The sequence below is a fragment of the Peromyscus maniculatus genome, chromosome 11 (assembly GCF_049852395.1).
Source record: "Peromyscus maniculatus bairdii isolate BWxNUB_F1_BW_parent chromosome 11, HU_Pman_BW_mat_3.1, whole genome shotgun sequence".
Lineage (NCBI taxonomy): Eukaryota > Metazoa > Chordata > Mammalia > Rodentia > Cricetidae > Peromyscus > Peromyscus maniculatus.
In genome coordinates this window covers 84882540-84901602 of record NC_134862.1, presented here as the reverse complement: position 1 = coordinate 84901602, position 19063 = coordinate 84882540, and the positions used below count along the sequence as shown (strand labels likewise).

Here is a 19063-nt window from a genome sequence, read left to right as displayed (position 1 = left end):
ACTTGACAGGTACTGACTCCTGGATTTAATCTCTGCTTCCCTGAGTGTCTCCCACACATTAAGACTATTTCAAGATTAACTGAAGCATGCTACATTAAAAAGAAAAACTACTGGGATATAGAGATTCATAAGTTGGGTGTCCTCAGAACATAGGTGCTGTGACTTCATGTCTTTGCTTGTTTTGATTTAGCATAGTATCTCTATTATTTCCACTAACTCGCCTATTTTGGATTTAATGAACTTTTTTCCTTTATATAGTTTTAAGGCTTCTGTGAAAATTAAAGTCTATGTATTTAATGCTGTAAACTTCCCTGTAAGCATTTCGGTGGCAGACTCTCACATTTTTTTAAAGAAATTTTCTATTCATTTTACATATCAACCACAGATTCCCCTCCTCCTCCCTCTTCCCGCCCCACCCCCAGTCTTACCCCTCAACCCACACCCCATTCCCACCTCCTCCAAGTCAAGGTCTCCTATGGGGAGTCAGCAGAGCCTGGTACATTCAGCTGAGGCAAGTCCAGGCTCCTCCCTGCTGTACCAAGACTGTGCAAGGTGTCACACCTTAGGCACTGAGCTCCAAAAAGCCCACTCATACACCAGGTACGGATCCTGATCCCACTGCCTGGGCTCCCCCGCCCAAACAGTTCAAACCAAACAACTGTCTCGCCTATCCAGAGGGCCTAGGCCAATCCCATGGGGGCTCCACAGCTACTGGTCCACAGTTCATGGGTTTCTACTAGTGTCTCACATGTTTTCGATACAGTGTACCTTCATTTTCATTCAGTTAAAAATTCTGATTCATTTCTTAATTCCTTTTTTAACCCATGGTTTATGTAAATTAGCTTTAAACTCCAAATATTTGAGGATTTTTCAGAAACCTATCTTTGATTGTTTTATATTTAATTTTATTTTAGTCAGAGAATACAGGAGTACTGGAGTCATTACCACTTCATTGAGACTTATTTAAAATTCAGACTATGGTCTTTTGGATGAATGTTCTAGGTGATCAAATAAAGGCAGACCTCTGCTAAGTCTTTACTAGAATGCTCCGTAAATCTTAAGTTGGTGAAATTAGCTTTCAGTACTCTTCAAATTTTCTACAAGCATGTTGATTTCTCACCACGTAATTCCATCTATCTATGAGAAAAAAATATTTTTTAAAATCACTGAGTAGATGAGAATTTTTAATTTCTTATTGTTTGATTCATTTTTGTTTTATGCATTTAAAGATTGCTTATCAGTTGCATGTATGTCTAGTACTAGTCCTCTTGCTTAATCTAGTTATCATTAGATTGTTACTCTTAAATCTTCCTCACATTTTTGACAAATGTTGGCATTTAACATTTTAGAAATATTTTTGTCCCTCTTCATTTGCAGAGGCTCCAAGAACATGTATAGTAGGATTCATGAATGGATACTGATACTAAGATTTTTTTCTATTATAGTCTATGTTTTCACAGAGATCCCTAATTTGCTTCTTATGTTGTAGTTAATCTACTAATTCTTTTCAGTGAATTGTTTGAGTCTGGAATTCAGTTGTATTATTTTTATATTTTATTTTTCTTTTTCACAATTATCTTTTTCAATTTATAGAGTATAGCTATAGTAGTCATTTAATGCCTCCATATAATGCAGTAATATGTATCATTTATGAACGGATTCAATTGATTATTGTCCTCATGATAGCACATGAGTTTTTTCAACTCTTGGCAGGTCTTGTAGTTTCATTCTGGATACCAAGCACTGTGGACTTTATTTTTCTATGTGCTGGATAGCAGAGCGCTTTAACAATATCCTTGAGCTTTAGTCTTTCATGTAGTTACCTTTCAACAATTTGGGGTTTGAGGCTTGCTTCTTTTTTTATTATTGCATGTATTTATTTTTGTCGGTGTGTGAGTGTGCATGCCATGGTGAGTGTGTGGATGTCAGAGAGACAGCTCATGAGAGGATTCTCTCCTTCCACCATGAGGGTTCTGGAGCTTGGTGCCCATATATTATAGGATTCCCCCCACTCCAATATGGACATTCAGAATACTAGCTCTCTTTGGCCCTGTCATAGGTCAAAGATTATTCTACTGGTTCCTTTCAAGTGGCATCTCCTACAGGCAGCTGACTCACATGTGTGTGCTGATCCATACTCAGCTCAAAACTCAGTGAGACTTTCTGAAGCTCTTCAAAGCTCTTCTGTGAGCTCTCTTGCCTGCCAGCTCTAGCTGCTTTGGTCTCTCTAAACGCCCAGCTTTCTCACCTCCGCTTAGATCAGTGGATTCTCCCTGCTTCCCCTTCACTGGGCTCATTCGTTGTTCCTCTGGTTTGTAGCAGGATCCATGGTAGGTTGCTGGCTACATTATATATGGCTAGTAAAGCTTCGGAAGAAAATTAGCATAGCTCAGGGAAGGGCTGCAGGGGATAGAAGCATCAAACTGAGGACACTAAAGAATATGAGGGTGAAGTAATGTCCACAGTAAAGATTCCCCCAAAGCGCTTATGCAGTATGTGGTCTAGATTTTCTGATTTGGTTCAATAAAGTCATTATCCTGCAACCTGGTAAGTCATCAGAAGAGATGACTCTGGATCTTCCAGGTGATGTGTGTTTCTGGAAATATGACTAAGAACTCAATGTATAATATGACCTGAGATACAGGAATATCATACTGACCCACTGACAGTATGATGTCACAGTGCAGAGCCAAATGTTCAACCTCGATTTCTACACTGATGGAGCACTTTGAAGATCTGTTGACTGAAACCAACAGCAATAAGACAATAACCAGATTTGATATGAAGTAGAAAATTAAGACATAAAATTAAAAGGCATAAAGAAAAATAGTTGAATCTATAAAACATTTAAATACTTGGATCTAGAGACCCGAATTAAATAACCAGAGTATTACCAACTGGTTGGATCACCTTTGTCATTGAATCACTCAAATGTCTTTGAGTCTTTATTGGTCCATCTCTCCTTGCAAATTAACTGCCAGCTTTGCAAGGATTAAGTGTTAAATACATAAAATGCATTGTATTTTTAAGACTTTACCATCTTTTTAAAAACCTGTCATTTTGCTTTTAAAAGAATTTGTAACACTATATGGACAGAGTGGGTTATATTTAGGAATATATATATATAATGTATATATATATATATATTTAGGAATATATATATGCATGCAGTAACAGTCAATGAAAGAAGAGGTCATGAATTTGAAGGAGAGGAGAGTGGAGAGGAATATATGGGAAAGTTTGGAGGGAGGAAAGAGAAGAGAGAAATGTTATAATTATATTATAAACTCAAAAATAAAAAAGAACTTATAAATAAATGAAAAACAATATGAATGTTTAAATTTTACCTTTAAGCTCATGGGTGGGGTGCAAGTTCCTCAGTGCTTGTTAAATAATGTAGAAGCCTGGTTGGAAACACATAGTATTTCAAATTCTCAGGTATAATACTTTATCTCTAGTCAGAGGTCTTATGTATTTATGTCTTACTTGGGGTAAAGTGCATAGAGTAAATACATCACATTCAAATACTTTGAATGTTAGTCATAGTTATATGTATTTCTTGACCAAGAAAGTAATTCATTTCCATTTGTAGGACAACATCAGTAACAGGCTTGTCTGGTTGTTTACTCCAAATTTCATTTTCTTCTCATATATTGAGTTCATCAATGGAGTTTGGATTATATGCATGTTTATTTGTTCTCCTTAATTTCCTTTGATTCAGTTAAATAAAAACATAAAAGTATGGTTCATACCAGTTTCTGGAATGACTCATTCAGGAGTTAAAATGAATAATTCTCTTTATAACCTGAAGTTTGGTCTCATGAGATTTTTACACAATATTTGAACAAAATATTTCACTGATGAGATATAAATTAAATGAACTAAAGAAAGTTTTAGTGAGACCTTATGTTGTTAGGGTACACTGTTCCAAGGACACATTTTAAAATAAGGACCAGACTGTGGATTTCTCTCTGACAAATTAAAATGAAAATACTAGGTAGATTGCTCTCACAGAATTTAATAACATAGAATTAAATTAATAGATGTTAATGGAAGTGTAAAGGGCTATTACATCAAAGAACTTGCACTAACAAACAAATTAGATAGGGTTTTCATTTACTGCTTTGCCATGACATTGAGAACAAAGAGAAACAAATCAATACTGTTGTAATTTAAGCATTTAGCATTCTCTAGGACTCATTTGCAAAGCTCCCAATATGTACCTGATACGGCATGTTAAAGATGTTGTTCACAGGCTTATTTTTTAGATAATGTTTATTTTTACTACCCAGGTTGAGCTCCCCACCCCTGGGACTTTTAATGGATGAATAATTTCACAGTACTTTAAACTCCTCTAGAAGTTTTTGTTTATTTCTGTGTGTCAAAGTATATGAAATGAATCCCAGCACACAAGAGTCTGAGGCCAAAGGATTATGCATTTGAAGCCAGTCTAGACCATACAGTGAAACTCTGTCTCCACAAATTAATTAACATTAAATTAGAATTAGTACTGATTTTTCTTTAGATTTTTAGAGTGGAGAAGATAAAGGCATGCCCCTGTGCTGTGGGATGTCTTTCTGTATGCTGTGAATATGTGTTGCTCTGATTGGTTGATTAAATATAGCTGTTTGGCCAATGGTGAGGCAGAATAAGGTTAGGCAGTACATTTGAGCTGGAGAGAGAGGAGAAGAAAAGAGAGTGGGGCAAACACTGTGAGCCGCCACTGGGAGAAGCAAGATGTGAAAGTACTAGTAAGCCACAAAGCCATGTGGCAATTGCATAGATTAATAGAAATGGGCTGAGTTAAGTTGTAAGAGCTAGCTAGCAAGAAGCCTGAGCCATTAGACCATACAGTTTGTAAGTAATATAAGCCTCTGTGTGTTTACTTGGGTTTAAGCAGCTGCATGACCAAGCAGGACACAGGAAAATTTCCGACTGCATGCCTATAACAGAATATTAAGTAAGAATTGAAATCTATGTTATAAGAACATTTGATAACATTAAAATATGGTCAGTTGCCAAACCTATGCTATAATAGGTACAGAATATCAGAGCATCATGAGATTGTCAGAAAGATAGGTGCTGGGTAAGAACCAAAGCAGGAGATGATGGTGATCATCACTGAGTGGCACTGTGAAGACTTTTCTATTTTACATTATGTCATTATGTTTTATTAAAAGAAAAAACTTAACAGCAAACATTTCCTGACTATATGAGCAACTCATATTACCATGAAATTTTCAAGGGGAGGACAAAATTCTTTTTAAAATATGGTTTAAATCTCCTCAAAGAAAATAAAACATAAGATGAATATTTAAATCATTAGGGTGTATTTACTGTGATCCTTTTTGGGGTTTGAAAATAGTCACTAACTAGGTATGTGCATGTCTATAATCCCAGCAGCTGGAAGGTAGAGGCAGACAGTGCAGAGTTCCAGGTTATCTTCAGTTACAAAGTGAGTTTAAGGCCAGCCTGGGCTATAAGAGATCCTGTTTCAAAGAAAGAAAGAGAGAGGGGGGGAGGGAGAGGGAGAGGGAGAGAGAGGGAGAGGGAGAGGGAGAGAGAGGGAGAGGGAGAGGGAGAGAGGGAGGAGGGAGGGAGGGAGGAAAAGAGGGAGGGAGGGAGGGAGGAAGATAAACGAAGTACTGAAGACAGAAGTTCAAGGGCAAATGTATATCCAGTAATACTTGGAATGATGGAATGATGACACAGTGCCCCCCATTTACTTGTCATTTCACCTTTGCAGTTTCAATGACCTTTAGTCATCTGTGATCAGAAAAAAGTAAACTTCCAGAAACGGTTTTCTAGTTCTAATTGTCATGCATTTAGACTGCTATGAGGAACTCTCACACTGTCCTGCTCTGTTCAACATGAGACATGAATCATGCCTTTGTCCACTGTGTCCACACTGTGTGTGCTGCCTCCCTATTGCTTGGTTATTAACTAGTGTGTCCACACTGTGTATGCTACCTCCCCATTGCTTAGTTATTAATTAGTGTGTCCACACTGTGTACTACCTCCCCATATTAACTAGTGTGTCCACACTGTGTGTGCTACCTCCCCATTGCTTAGTTATTAACTAGTGTGTCTACACTGTGTACTACCTGCCCATATTAACTAGTGTGTCCACACTGTGTACTACCTCCCCATATTAACTAGTGTGTCCACACTGTGTGTGCTGCCTCCCCATGGCTTAGTTGCTGTCTCAGTTTTCAGATCAGCTGTTGAGGTACTGTGGTCTCTACATTCAAGCAATACTTATTGTAGATGCCAAAAAACACGAGAGAGATTTAAAAAAAAAAAACAGCCTCTTTAATGAGTAGCACTGGAAAAACTGGAAAGCCTCATAGAGAAGATTGAATCCATATTTCTGTTTGTCATCTTGCACAAAAATTAATTCAAAGGTCATTAAAGACCTGAATGGAAGCCATAAAACTTTGAAAGTCTTAAAGCAAAAAAAGTAGGGTCAACAGCTCAAAGTATAAGCACAGAATGACTTTATGAATAGGACTCCAATCATTCAGGAAATAATTGCAAGAATTGACATATGGACTCACATTAAGTTAGAAAATTTTGGCAAAGCATCAGAAATGACCTCTGGAATAGACCTGCCAGCTATTCAGACACAGGATTAATTGACAGAATATATAAGGAACTCAAAAAGTCAAACAACTCAAATCAAAATATTCAAGTTCATGAATAGGCAAGTGAGCTGAACACACAGTTTCCAGAAGTAGAAGTACAGGAATGGGGGGCCACCTCAGTCAGTAGAATGCTTGCAGAATCTGAGTTGGATCCCTAGAACCAAGCTGGATGTAAAGGTGCACACTTGTGATCCCAGTGCTGAGGAGGCAGAGACAGGCAGATAGATCCCTGGAGCTTGCTGGCCTAGTATATTTAATGAATCCCAGGACAACGAGGGACCTTGTTTTTAAAAAAAAAAAAAAAAAAAGTAAAAAAGATAGACAGTTCCTGAGGGATGACACCCGAGGTCACAAGGTTGTTCTTTGGCTGCCACATGCTTATGCACATCCACAAACATGCATGTACAAAACTTAACCATACAAGTAGCCAATAAACACATGGAAAATGTTCAATGCTGTTAGTCATGCAGAAAGTGCAAATCAAAACTAAATGGAGGTGTGGGGAGATGGTTCAGTGGTTAAGAACACTAGCTGCTCTTCCAGAGAACCTGAGCTCAGGTCTCAGAACCCACATCAGGTGGCTCACAATTGTGTAACTATAGCTCCGGGAGATCTGACAATTGTGTAACTATAGCTCCAGGAGACCTTGTTGCTGTAGTATTCACAATAGAAAGACAACATTGTGTTTTCAGGGAAATGGATAGAACTTGAGATTATCATGTTAAGTGAGACAAGCCAGTTTTACGAAGACAAACATTGCACGTTTTTCTCCTGGACGTGGAATCTAAGGAGAAAAAGCAAAGTCCAAGAAAGTATAAGCAGGACTATAAGGGGTCTGGAAGGAAAAGGGAAGAGGAGTGGGGAGAAACAGAGGTGGAGGAGGGGTGGGTTGGGGAGGGGGCAAAGGGGACCTGGGGGGAGGGAATAAGAGGAGGGGGCAGGGGAAGCTGTGGTCAGGATGTAAAATAAATGAAAAATTTCATCAATAAAAATAGTTATGAAAAACCAACAAATACTAAAGAAATAAAAGAAAGAGTGAATGGTGAATATGATTGATGAAAGTACATTATATGAATGTAGTTATGAAATGTCATAGTGAAATAGTGTGTGTGTGTGTGTGTGAGAGAGAGAGAGAGAGAGAGAGAGAGGGAAGGAGGGAGGGAGGGAGGGAGGGAGGGAGGGAGAAGGAAGGGAGAAAGAGACAGAGAGAATGAACATCAGACATTGTTGCACACTTCTATAATCTAAGCACTTGAGAAGTTGAGGCAGAAGGATCATGAATTTGAGGCCAGATTGGGTAACAAAGTAAGACCCTGTCCTAGGAACAAAAAAACAACTGACACCAATAACCTTTATTTTCTTAATAATGGACCCAGAGTTCCAGAGTAGTCATGTTTCTAGCTATTGTTATTGATCTCTTACTGTGCCTAGTTTATAAATAAAACTCAACATAGCTGTGTGTCTAGCCAAAACCGTTGTGTCCAGTCCTTACTGTCCATGACTGGGGTACCAATGGCACTCCTGGAGCATATCCTTCCAGCACAGCCTTCAGTGCAGCCTGTGGGACCAACAGCATCAGCATCTCCTGGGAACTTACCACAAATGCACATCCTTGAGGCTCCACCCTGGACCAGCTGAATCAGAAATGGCAAGGGGGCTCAGGTTATCTACTATGATAAGCCCTTCAGATAATTTTAATACGTGTTGAAGTTTAGAAATGTCCATTTAAGATTTTAAGTTCTGAAACTGGACCAGTACAATTTCTCAAAAATTATAGCCTGGCCTGATGACTCAGATCTATAACCCTAGCTATTTCAGAGGTTGAGGCAGGAGGATGACAAGTTCAAGGTCTACCCATGCTACAGAGAGAATTCAAGGCAGCTTTGAATGAAACCCTGTTTCAAAATTAAAAATACAAAAAAAAGAACTGGGGATGTTGCTCTGTGGCCTGGCACCTGTCTAGTGTATGCAAGGTCCTGGCTTCAATCCCCAGAACCATAAAAAAGTAATGAGAAAAGGCAGGGTATGGTAGTACATTCCTTTAATCCCAGCACTTGGTAGTCAGAGGCAGGTGGATCTCTGTGAGTTTGAAGCTAGCCTGGTCTATGTGGTGACTTCTGGGACAGTCAGAGCTACATAGTAAGATGACCCTGTCTAAAAAGAGAAAGGGGGAGAAGAAAAGTAACCCAGTGTCCTTTCTTGTACTGTTTTTCATTCTTTCTCTGTCCCTTTCCATAGCCGATATATGAATAAACCAAAACCAACATTCTGATGCTCTTGGTTTATTCATACGTTCACCTTGTTTCTATAAAATATTTGGGGCAGCTCACGGAGGAGGGTCTCAACAGTGACCCATGTTTACTGAGCGCATCACCTAGTTACGACACAGATGGTCTACATAAAACATTTTTTTTTTCACTTACTTGGATTCTTCATTGCAACCTTCAAAAGCAGCTGTTTTTGTTATCCCCATTTTATAAGCAGGAAAGATGAAGCAAAGACAAAGGGTATCCACCATTCCTGGCCAAGCCTTCTTGCTGCATCCTGCCTCCTAAATTGGTACAGAGGCAAAGATTCTCTCTAGGACTTTTAAGGTCATCTCTCCAATTAAGATGGCTCTGTTCTCACAACCTCATTGTCTTCAAAAAGACCCTGGCCCCAAAAGCCATCATTGGGGTGGGGGTGGAGTGGGGGTGGGATGGGGGTGGGGTGGGGTGGGGTGACATTTTAACATGAACTTGGGAGTTGGGCACAACCATTCAGACCCCTGCATAGGGAATGCAAGCAAAAAACATTCTTCCCTGTGCTCACAGCTCTCACCCAGTTGCCGCCTTCTACTTCCCTTAGCCATAGAAACAGGGGCACCTGCAATTACATTGCTTGGACCTGAAGATGGGGACAACTAGTGGCTTTGGCAGTCAGGACCTTCAGCTTCTAATTGAAAATCAAATGTGTGAATGTTATTCGTGGCAGCGAGTGAGGAAGTATGTCCATTGCATAGCCCGCCATGCTGGCATCTCTGCTTCCAGAGCTTGTAGCCATCGCCATCATTTGTACATCATTTGTAGCCTGTATTTGGGTTGGGGAGGAGGACAGGCTGGTTCTGAAGTATGGGTACCACTGTGAGATGTTTAGCTTGCCATAAATAGCATAATCTACTAGGGGTTGAAGGCTGTGTTGTGAAATAAACATAAACATCTTGGGTGTTTGCTCCTGGAGAGTGACCTCTTTCTATCGACTATGTATTAAGGATTCCCAAAGGACGCATGATGGTGTTTTGAAAAGTCTCAGGGCTTGCATGTCTTCGTGCCCTCAGCTCCTGATGGTTTTTCCCTCTCTTGCTTTCCAGTCCCAGCAAAAGTGCATTGTGATCTTCGCTCTGGTCTGCTGCTTTGCGGTTCTGGTCGCGCTGATATTCTCAGCTGTGGACATCATGGGAGAAGATGAGGATGGACTCTCAGAGAAAAATTGCCAAAATAAATGTCGGTAAGAGGTAACAACCAAAAATTCTCTTTTAGGGGGTGGGTGAGAAAGTCAGGGAGGGGCCTGGACACGGAGGAGAGAAATGTCTCCTTGCGTCTGCTTTCAGCAAGACTTAGCTGAGGCCTCACTCTCTCCTCAGAGATGCTTGTGTTTACTAGGTCAGGCACTAAGAAAGATTAATGATTTCATTCGCTTGACAACCTGGCACTAGTCTATACAGAGAGGCGATTGACCAAATAAAATATCTGACAGCCTGCATTTCTGGAGACTTCTGTGTATGACATTTTGATCCACTCTCTGATAAAGCCTGGCAAATGCAAGTGCCCGAATGGACAGAGAACATGTTCTAGTTGTTTATGCAGAAGTTAAGACATGCATCTCAGGATATATTATATCAGGTAAGAACAGGAGTTCCCCAAGTTGGCCTTGGCTTAGCACATGGTTGTTTTGTTTGCTTATTCATTTTAATCTAAATGTTACAACAGCTTTACTAACCACTTGCTATCACAGGGCATATCTTGAAATTTCAGTAATTCATATATGTCAGGGGTCCCATAAGATTCTTTGCCTACTGGCAGATAGGCAAATACACTGTGCTGTTCACGTGTTGATGGAATCAACTAAGAATGTGTTTCTCAGAGCATGTCTCCATTCTTGTGTATATATACATGATTATATTGTGTGACATCAATTATGCTGTATAGCATCTCCCTGGGAGTCTTCCTCACCTGTAGAGCTAGCAGCACAAGAAGTCTCCTTTTCCACTCTTCCTGAACTGTGACTTTTTACATTTTGTGTGTATGTATGTATGCATGTATGTATGTGTGTGTGTATTGTGTACGTGTGTATGCGCACACATTTGTAAATATGTGGGCACATGTCCCAGAGATTTCAAGTGGAGGTCAGAGAAGAACCCACCAGAGTTGATTCTCTCCTTCCAGTGACTGAACTTACGTCATGAGGGTCTGCAGCAAACACTTTTACCCACTGAACCATCCTACTTTTTAAAATTTTGAGGTCGGGGATTGAAGTAGAAACATCCCAAGAAGAAGCTGTTGTCAACGTCAAGCTGGAAAGCATGAATGCTCAAGCCGATGTAAGCTACAATTTAAACTCATGTTCAGCCCTACTTCATAATCGCTATCAGAATTTGGTGACCTCAGTTCAGCTTTACAGTGACATCTGCTAAAAAGAGGTCATGTGGACTGCAGTGTGGTCATGAGTACACACATTTTACCCTGGATATTTTGCCTGGAAGTTAAATATTCTAGTGTGAGAAATGTTCTTAAAAGCAATGGACTTTTCCTCCCCACCTTTGATACACTGCAATCTAGTTACCAGGCAACTAGTATTATATACAGAGCAAAGGACACAAGAAATAGCCACCCATTTGGATTTCTATCCTCAATATTAGAAATGTGTGTCATAAGTACATTTCTTTATTGGGCTAATAGGAGAACAATTGAACTGAGATCATTATTTTAGCCTGATTTTAGTCTTTGGTTCTGTGGAAATAAATGAATACCCGCCTCATGGGAACACAGGGTACATTCAGAGCTTATTGTAGCAAAACCTTACTGTAACAAGGGAGTCAACACCACCACTGTGTTTCCCAGAGATTCTGAAGCAGGCATAGCAATGAGAGGAAGGTGGCTATAGCCTCTCAAAGGGGAGGCTGCCCATGTGGGGCAGAATAAGGTGGCTAGCATGATTTGTGACTATTTAGAGGAAGTATGTTTGGCTTTCTCTGGTTGGCTCTGGGTCTGAAGTAGGGATAAAATCAGGAATACTGGGAGTTACTAGCTATGGATTATGCTCATTGTTAATTAAAAAAAAACTAATTGGCTGATAGCAGGCCAAGAAGAGATTGGGCAACACAGCCTGAAGCAGACAGAATGATGGGAGGAAGAAGGGCAGAGTCAGGAGAGTAGAGGAGACACCAGCCAGCTGCTGGGCAAGCAGGACATGTAGAAAATGAGGTAATAAGCCATGAGCCACGTGGCAAAGCATAAATAGAAATATGGCTTAATTTAAGTGCAAGAGTTAGCTAGTAACAAGACTGAGCTATTGGCCGAGCATTTATAATTCATATTCAGCCTCTGAGTCGGTTATTTGGGATCTGGGTGGTTGGGACAGGAAACTTCTGGTTACATATGGCACCCAAAGGTCTAGTGAGCATTTCCACATAAAGCCTGAAAAAGCTTTAAAAGGGGTTCTAAACACACAAAACCTTGACTACTTGGTAACTGCTTTTTCTTGGGTGGGCTCTGTTTGCTAGCAGCAAGCAAAGGCACAACTCCTTTAAAAGACAGGTTCCTGACTCAGTGCTAGTGGTGAAAACCACATGGCTCTTTCAAGAGGCCCCTGCCACCAAACACTTAAATGGGGTTTTATGAGCAGCGGGTGGCATGCTACTCGGTGGCTGCGTGGACTCAGAAACTTCCCAGAGTTGAGATGGTAAACATATCACTAATTCCTGGCCACTTGGGGCCAGTGTCATCTAAATTGTTGTTTAGATGCCTGCACCATTGCTGGAGATAGCGGTCTCACTTCCTGCGGGCCTGGCCTGGTGGCCCAGGGAGTTGGTCTCCTGGGAATGTCGCTATAAGTTATGGCCAGAGTTGAGTTGTGTTCTCACTATGGCATGGCTGTTATACTTTTGTATATCCAGTCTTCATTCCACAAGCTTCTCCTATACATATCTGTCCCTTTTAAGTGTTCCTTTGCTTGTTTGTTTTTGTTGTTGTTGTTTTGTTTTGTTTCATTTTTTTTTTTTTTTTTGAGAAAGGGTTTTATGTAACCTCAGCGGGCCTTGCCCTGCTGATTTTCCTGCCTGTGCCTCCCAAGCACACGGGCTGCCACACTGGCTAGGCTCTTCTGTTTTAATTTGCCCTGGCCTTCCTCTAGACCACAGTGTACACATCTCTGTGATTTCTTCAGCACCAAGTTGTGGACGAATTTCTAAGCAGTCTTATTAAATAAGAAACACAGAGCTAAATAAGGGGTGAAAGCTTTAGAGATCAGAGAAATAGTGATAGCTACCAACTAACCTTAGCTCACCATGCCACGGTAGCTTCTCGAGAGAACCAGCTTCTTCCTGTCTAACTTGCACCTTTATTGCCTTGCTGTTCTGCCTTCTCATTGGCTCTTAACCCAGCCACCTCACTTCCTCGTCACTGCCTGTCTGTACAGACCTCCAGGTCTCTATGGTTGGTACTGGGATTAAAGGCGTGGATCACCACGCTTGGCTGTGTCTTTGAACACACAGAGACTCTGCCTGCCATGTGATCAGATTAAGGGCATGCAATTACCACCGCCTGATTTTTGTTTATGGCTGGCTCTCTATGTCCTCTGATCTCCAGGCAACTTTATTTATTAACATACAAATAAAATATCACCATGTTTCAGCATAAATAAAATATCACCACACCAAGTATGGCTTGCCTCTTTGAAGCACGATGTTAATTTTTACCTTGGTCCTCTCACCCTTGCCCTCAAAGTGTTTGAGCTCCATGTTTTCTAGCTGTTTTTCCTCCAGGCACAGATGCCACTAGTAAAAATGAGCAGGCTGTTCCAACAGAGACCCATCCCTGAGTTCCTGAGACTGATGCAGCCCAGCAGGAAGAAATGCTCTGGTCCATAGATGCTCCCAGAGGCCGTCATCAGCCTTACCTTCTGTGCTTATTCAGGCTCCTCTCAACACCTCATCCCTTCTCTCTGGCTCTTTTCAGACTTTATGGTGACACTCATTGTGTCAAGTGACACTGCTGTCCAACAGCTGTGATCTCACAGAGGTGCAATTTCTCTGTAGGCTTCTCTACCCCTGGTAGGGTTGCCAGAAACAGTGCGTGTGCCCAGTGCAACCTCTGCTGAGATCTGTTCCTTAGAAATTAAACTCCCGGTGTTTGTCTGTCTGCTCCCTCCTGAAAGTTGAAAGCAGCCTGGCAGCTGGCAGCTCTTCTCTGTGTTTTGATGGCCTCTCCCCAAGTTCTTTTCTTCCCATGCTCTTTTCCAAATTTCTCTGTGGTGATATAGTGTTTACCCTAATAAACTTGACAGAGCCAGCCACTAGATTAGACCTAGAGGTCAGGCAGTGGTGGCACACACCTTTAATCCCAGCACTTGAGATCTCATGCTTTGCTTGGGAAACACACACGCCTTTAATCCCAGGAAGTAATTTGGCAGGGCAGAGAAAAGTATATAAGGCATGAGGACACAGGAAGTCACTCTCTTTAGACTGAGGATTTGGTAGAGGTAAGAGCTAGTGGCTGGCTGTTCTGCTTCTCTGATCTTCCACCTTTTACCCTGATATCTGGCTCTGAGTTTTTTATTTTAAGACCATTTAAGATTTGAACAATATATCTCCCTGTAATTCATCTTGTTCCGCTCTTAGCCCATCTCTCCCATGATGGATCTTGGGTCTGTTCAGGCTTCTCAGTCAGCTGTCCCAACTCTGACACTTTTGTTACTGTCTTTCCCCGTGATCTTTTTTGTCTGGTTTGCATTATTTCTTTGTCCCACATGTTACTTTTCTGATATATGACTGTACTAACAGGAGATAATCATGTGCTCACCCATCATTTTCCCATGTAGATCTATAAAATGCAAACTGATCAAAAACTGTCCCCCCAGTACCTTTTATTTAAGTATAAGGATGGAGTTTTGTTGCATTACCCAGGCAGCTTATTCTTGTGGTTTGCATCCCTCTGCTGTCTTCCTCTTGTAAGGACATCTGCATTCTTGTCATCTCAAGATTCCTGGTCCAGAACTGCAACCCAGTTGGATTATTCATATATTTCCTACTTCCTACATATACATGACCAATTATTTTGTGGCAACTTTGGCTTCTGTTGGTGCCATTGGCACTTTTGAGCCTTTCATTGCATACCAGGCTGGATTTTAAAACAACTCCTGAAAACAAGAACCCACACACTGTCATCTGCCAACCCCTCCATAGCTTAGCACTGAACTTTTAATAGGCGAGAATTTCCATGTAATCCAAGTGCAAATTACTGGGACAGTACAGTTCGTTGGGGTAATATGTGTGACTTGGGTCAATTTCTTGTATCTCTATAATTGAATTTTCTGTGGGGTAACAGCTGAGGGTTGTGAGAGCAAAGACCAAAGTGTAGATGATACAACTAGAGAGTGTCATGAAGATGAGTTATCATATAACCACACAAAGTTCTGATTTCTGCTTCTTGATGGCAGAGTGATTGAGAAAGAAATAGCTTGACAACAACAAGTTTGCCTTTTAATGATAACATCCTCCGTTTCCCTAAGAGGGTAATCTTTGATATAGTTTTTCAAAGGAAGGCATATGAATTCCAGACAGATAGGTGCCTTGGCTGTTCAGTGATATAGAAAGCAGCCCTGTCTTAGGATTGCTATTGCTGTGAAGAGACACCATGAACATGGAAACTCTTATAAAGGAAAACATTTAATTGAGGCTAGCTTACAGTTTCAGAGGTTTAGTCCATTATCATCATGGTAGGGAGCATGGGAGCATGCAGGCAGACATGGTGCTGGAGAAGGAGCTGCTACATCTTGATCCACAGGCAACCAGAAGTAGACTGAGATTCTGGGTGTGGCTTGAGCATATATGAGACGTCAAAGCCCATCCCCCACAGTGACACACTTCCTCCAACAAGGCTACACCTACTCCAACAAGGTTACCTCTTAATAGTGCCACTCCCTATGAGCCAAGCATTCAAACACATGAATCTATGGGTCTATATTTATTCAACCACCACAAGCTCCTTGTAGAATGTGACTGTACCTAACCTCATTTACACAGGTCTACAGAGTAGGATCAGTGGATCTCAGGAAGACTTAAGTGATCAAAGTACTGAGACTGAAGTGCCCTGTACTTGACTGTTGTGGCCAGTGTGTCTCCCCTACAAACAACCTTCTTCCTTAACCTGGGACCAGGGACAGGAGGTGTCAGGAAGGAATGGGGTTTGTACATCACTAGCTAACCTTCTCAGGTGACAGTAGGTGGGAACTGATCCCTAAGAGACAGAGCCAGCAGGAGCAACGAGAAACTGTCCAAAGCTGTCTTGGTCAAACAAAGGAACTTCTATATTTTTTCAAAGAAAAGAAATTTGTGGAGGAATTGCTAAAACCAAATTGAATAATTTAGACTATAAATTTTTCTAACTGGCATTAAGTAAATAACTTTCAACAATAATTAGAATCAGAAGATAAAAGCCTAATTCTAAATGAAGGCAAAGAGAAGCCTCTAAACACATTTCAGAGCAGACATTTTAATGCTCTAAATGACTTCCATATATAATGGCAAATATGAACATTTTTATTTCACCATTGAGCCCAATCAAATTTATATTTCCTAAATATGAGATATATTTATTAGTAGTCATACTCAGAAAATGATGTTTATATAGCCCCCAGCTAAAAAGAAATCTGAAATTATTTTTTAAATAGTACCTTATCTTTAACGTGTAGTGCTTTAAAAGAGGAAATCCAGGTGAGTGTGACACTTCCTTGTGGTCCATAATTACCACTCAGGGAAGCAGCAGAAGCTAATTATTTCAAAGATTTTAATGAAACTTAATATACGACTAATGATGCTGACATTTCCTGTTGCCGGGTTGGTTCTCCAAGAAGACTATTTGAATGTAGTGTGCATTTCTCAAAAAGTTCACTGAACCTTTATAAGCAGAGCCGTACCTGATAGTCATGACTAATGCCAAGAATGGTTGCCAGCATCAGACAGCAAGGATCACAGCTCTGTGCAGCCATTCATAGGGTGCCAAGGAGAACCAAGACTTAGTCAGAGGAACAGAAAATATTGCTATTGTTAGGTCTTGCATCCCTATGGAGGTCAAAAGCATGCATACGGAGGTCAGAGGATAACTTGTAGGGGTCAGTTTTCTCCCACACCCTGTGGGTCCCAGGGTTCAAACTCAGGTTGCCGGCATTGGTTTCAAGTGCCTTTACCAGCTGAGCAGTCTCACCAGCCCTTTACTGCATCTTTTAAGCCCAAAATTTATTTGAGGAATTGGTTTAGATTATTTTTCTCCACTAAGTTAAATTTCTTGGAAATTCCCCTGGAATCCCTCTGCTTTCCTACATGCAGTGTTCTATGCACATCCTACCATCCTGATTAGCTCCATTTCTGGATGTTCCCCATCTTTACCAATGTCCACCCACTGCTGTGGTTACTCCAGATGACTTCCTGAGCCCTCGAACACCAGATCTCAGCGCCTGTCTGTGCATCACCTCCGTGGCTGAATGCAGCCTCTCTGCCACCAATCTCCATCTCACAAGTCTCATAGGAGATAGTGTTACTATAAGATGTATGCTCAGAATACCTTGCTTCTTGGGGGCTTCCACGCTATCTAGAGCTGACCTCTGCCAGAATGCCCTTTCTACTGACAGACACCAGGGTTAGTTAGGGTTTTCATTCCCAGCAGTTTAACTCATCTCCATCTGCACAGGAGTCTTGTCTTGCAAAATAAGTCTCTTGAGGTCTGTGGAAAATCCTGTTAGAAATCTGGACTAGGTAGGTGTGGTCATGCTCGCTGGTAATGCCAGCACTCAGGAGGTTAAGGCAGAGGCCCATGAATTCCAGAACAGCCGGGGCAAGAACCTTCCTCAGGAAGAGAGAGAGGAGCTATGAATAAAAGAAGGAGGGAAGGGGAAAGAGATGAAAAACAAACAAACAATCAGAACAATAGACACTATGAACTCTGCCCACAGCATTAACTGAGCTGCTGGATGGAAGGAGTCTGGAGTGTGGCTGTCATCCTTCATGTTGTTATTTATTTTGTTTGTTATTAGACACAACAAAACAAACCACAGAAGCAGGGCTAAAACAGAAACTTTCCTCCCCAGTTTGAACACATCAGGAATATTGAGCCTTGGATGTTCCAGAACTCCCAAAACATCCACATCAATGCCTTTTATCTCTCAAAATGATCTTAGATGAGCATTGAGTTTGGCCCTTGCTTTATGGTAAGTGAAAGTCGAATCAAGCAATGATTTAGCAACTTAAAACACATTCAGTTAAAGTGGAGTCAATCTAGCTTGGAAATGTAACATTACAGATTGATTATATTGCTTTGTACCTACTGCAGTTCCTTCAGGTTTAGGCATTGATAATTACACTGAGGCTGAATTTGGATCCATAGCACCCAAATAAAAGTCAGTGTAGCAATGCTTATCTGTAATCCTAGCAACAGGAAACAGGGGGATCCCATGAGCTCACAAGCCTAGAAAGAGCCAATGTTAAATTGGAGACACACACACAGGTGCAAGCAATAAGGGGCCCCAGTGTCTTCCTATGGCCTACATAGGCATAGCCACAGATGAATACACATGTAAATACACACACACACACACACACACACACACACACACACACACACACACACACACACGGGGGGGGGGGGAGGCAGAAATTATTATACCTTCAGAGGGCACAGTTTTAATCTATTAAAACAGTCTCCCTTCAGAAGTTGCTCTCATCCTCATCCTCCTGGCCCTCCTCTTTCTCCTCCTCTTCCTTCTCCCCACTTCTTTACTTCTGCAATTTGCCTGACAGATGGTAAGACTTGACAAGACTTCTCATGTATATGTTTAATCACACTTTATCTGATTGACTCTTTGGTCCCTATCACAACTTAGGCAGATAATGGAGAAATGACATTTGTCTTTGTAAACATCATCATCACATTTACATTCATTGTTTGATCCCAGAGGTGCTTGCCATGTCCAGAAGGACACACTCCTCGTTAGGGCAAACACTTGAGAGAACATATCCAAGTCACTGAATTTTAAGCAGTCTGCTCTTCTAGACTTCGTGCTTGCTGGAGTTGAAAATGGTTATCTTATTGATATTTGGATTTCTGGCAACTGGAACACTGCCCGAGTGTTTGAAGGACCTAAGTGCTGAAGACAAAGGGGATGAAAGA

General features: G+C 41.1%; 1 protein-coding gene across 4 annotated transcripts in view; it reads left to right on the top strand.

Moving 5' to 3' along the window:
- Positions 1 to 19063, top strand: part of Pld5 (phospholipase D family member 5) — a 379814-nt gene that overhangs the window by 181127 nt on the left and 179624 nt on the right. For 2 of the 4 annotated variants that reach the window (XM_076548018.1, XM_042258659.2), the window contains one exon: positions 9994 to 10130. In XM_076548018.1, the coding sequence (XP_076404133.1) occupies positions 10078 to 10130 (53 nt within the window). In that variant the 5' untranslated portion in view covers positions 9994 to 10077. Of the gene's footprint in view, positions 1 to 9993; positions 10138 to 11150; positions 11224 to 19063 lie in introns of those variants that run through there. The other 2 variants (XM_076548019.1, XM_076548020.1) reach the window with 2 other exon arrangements.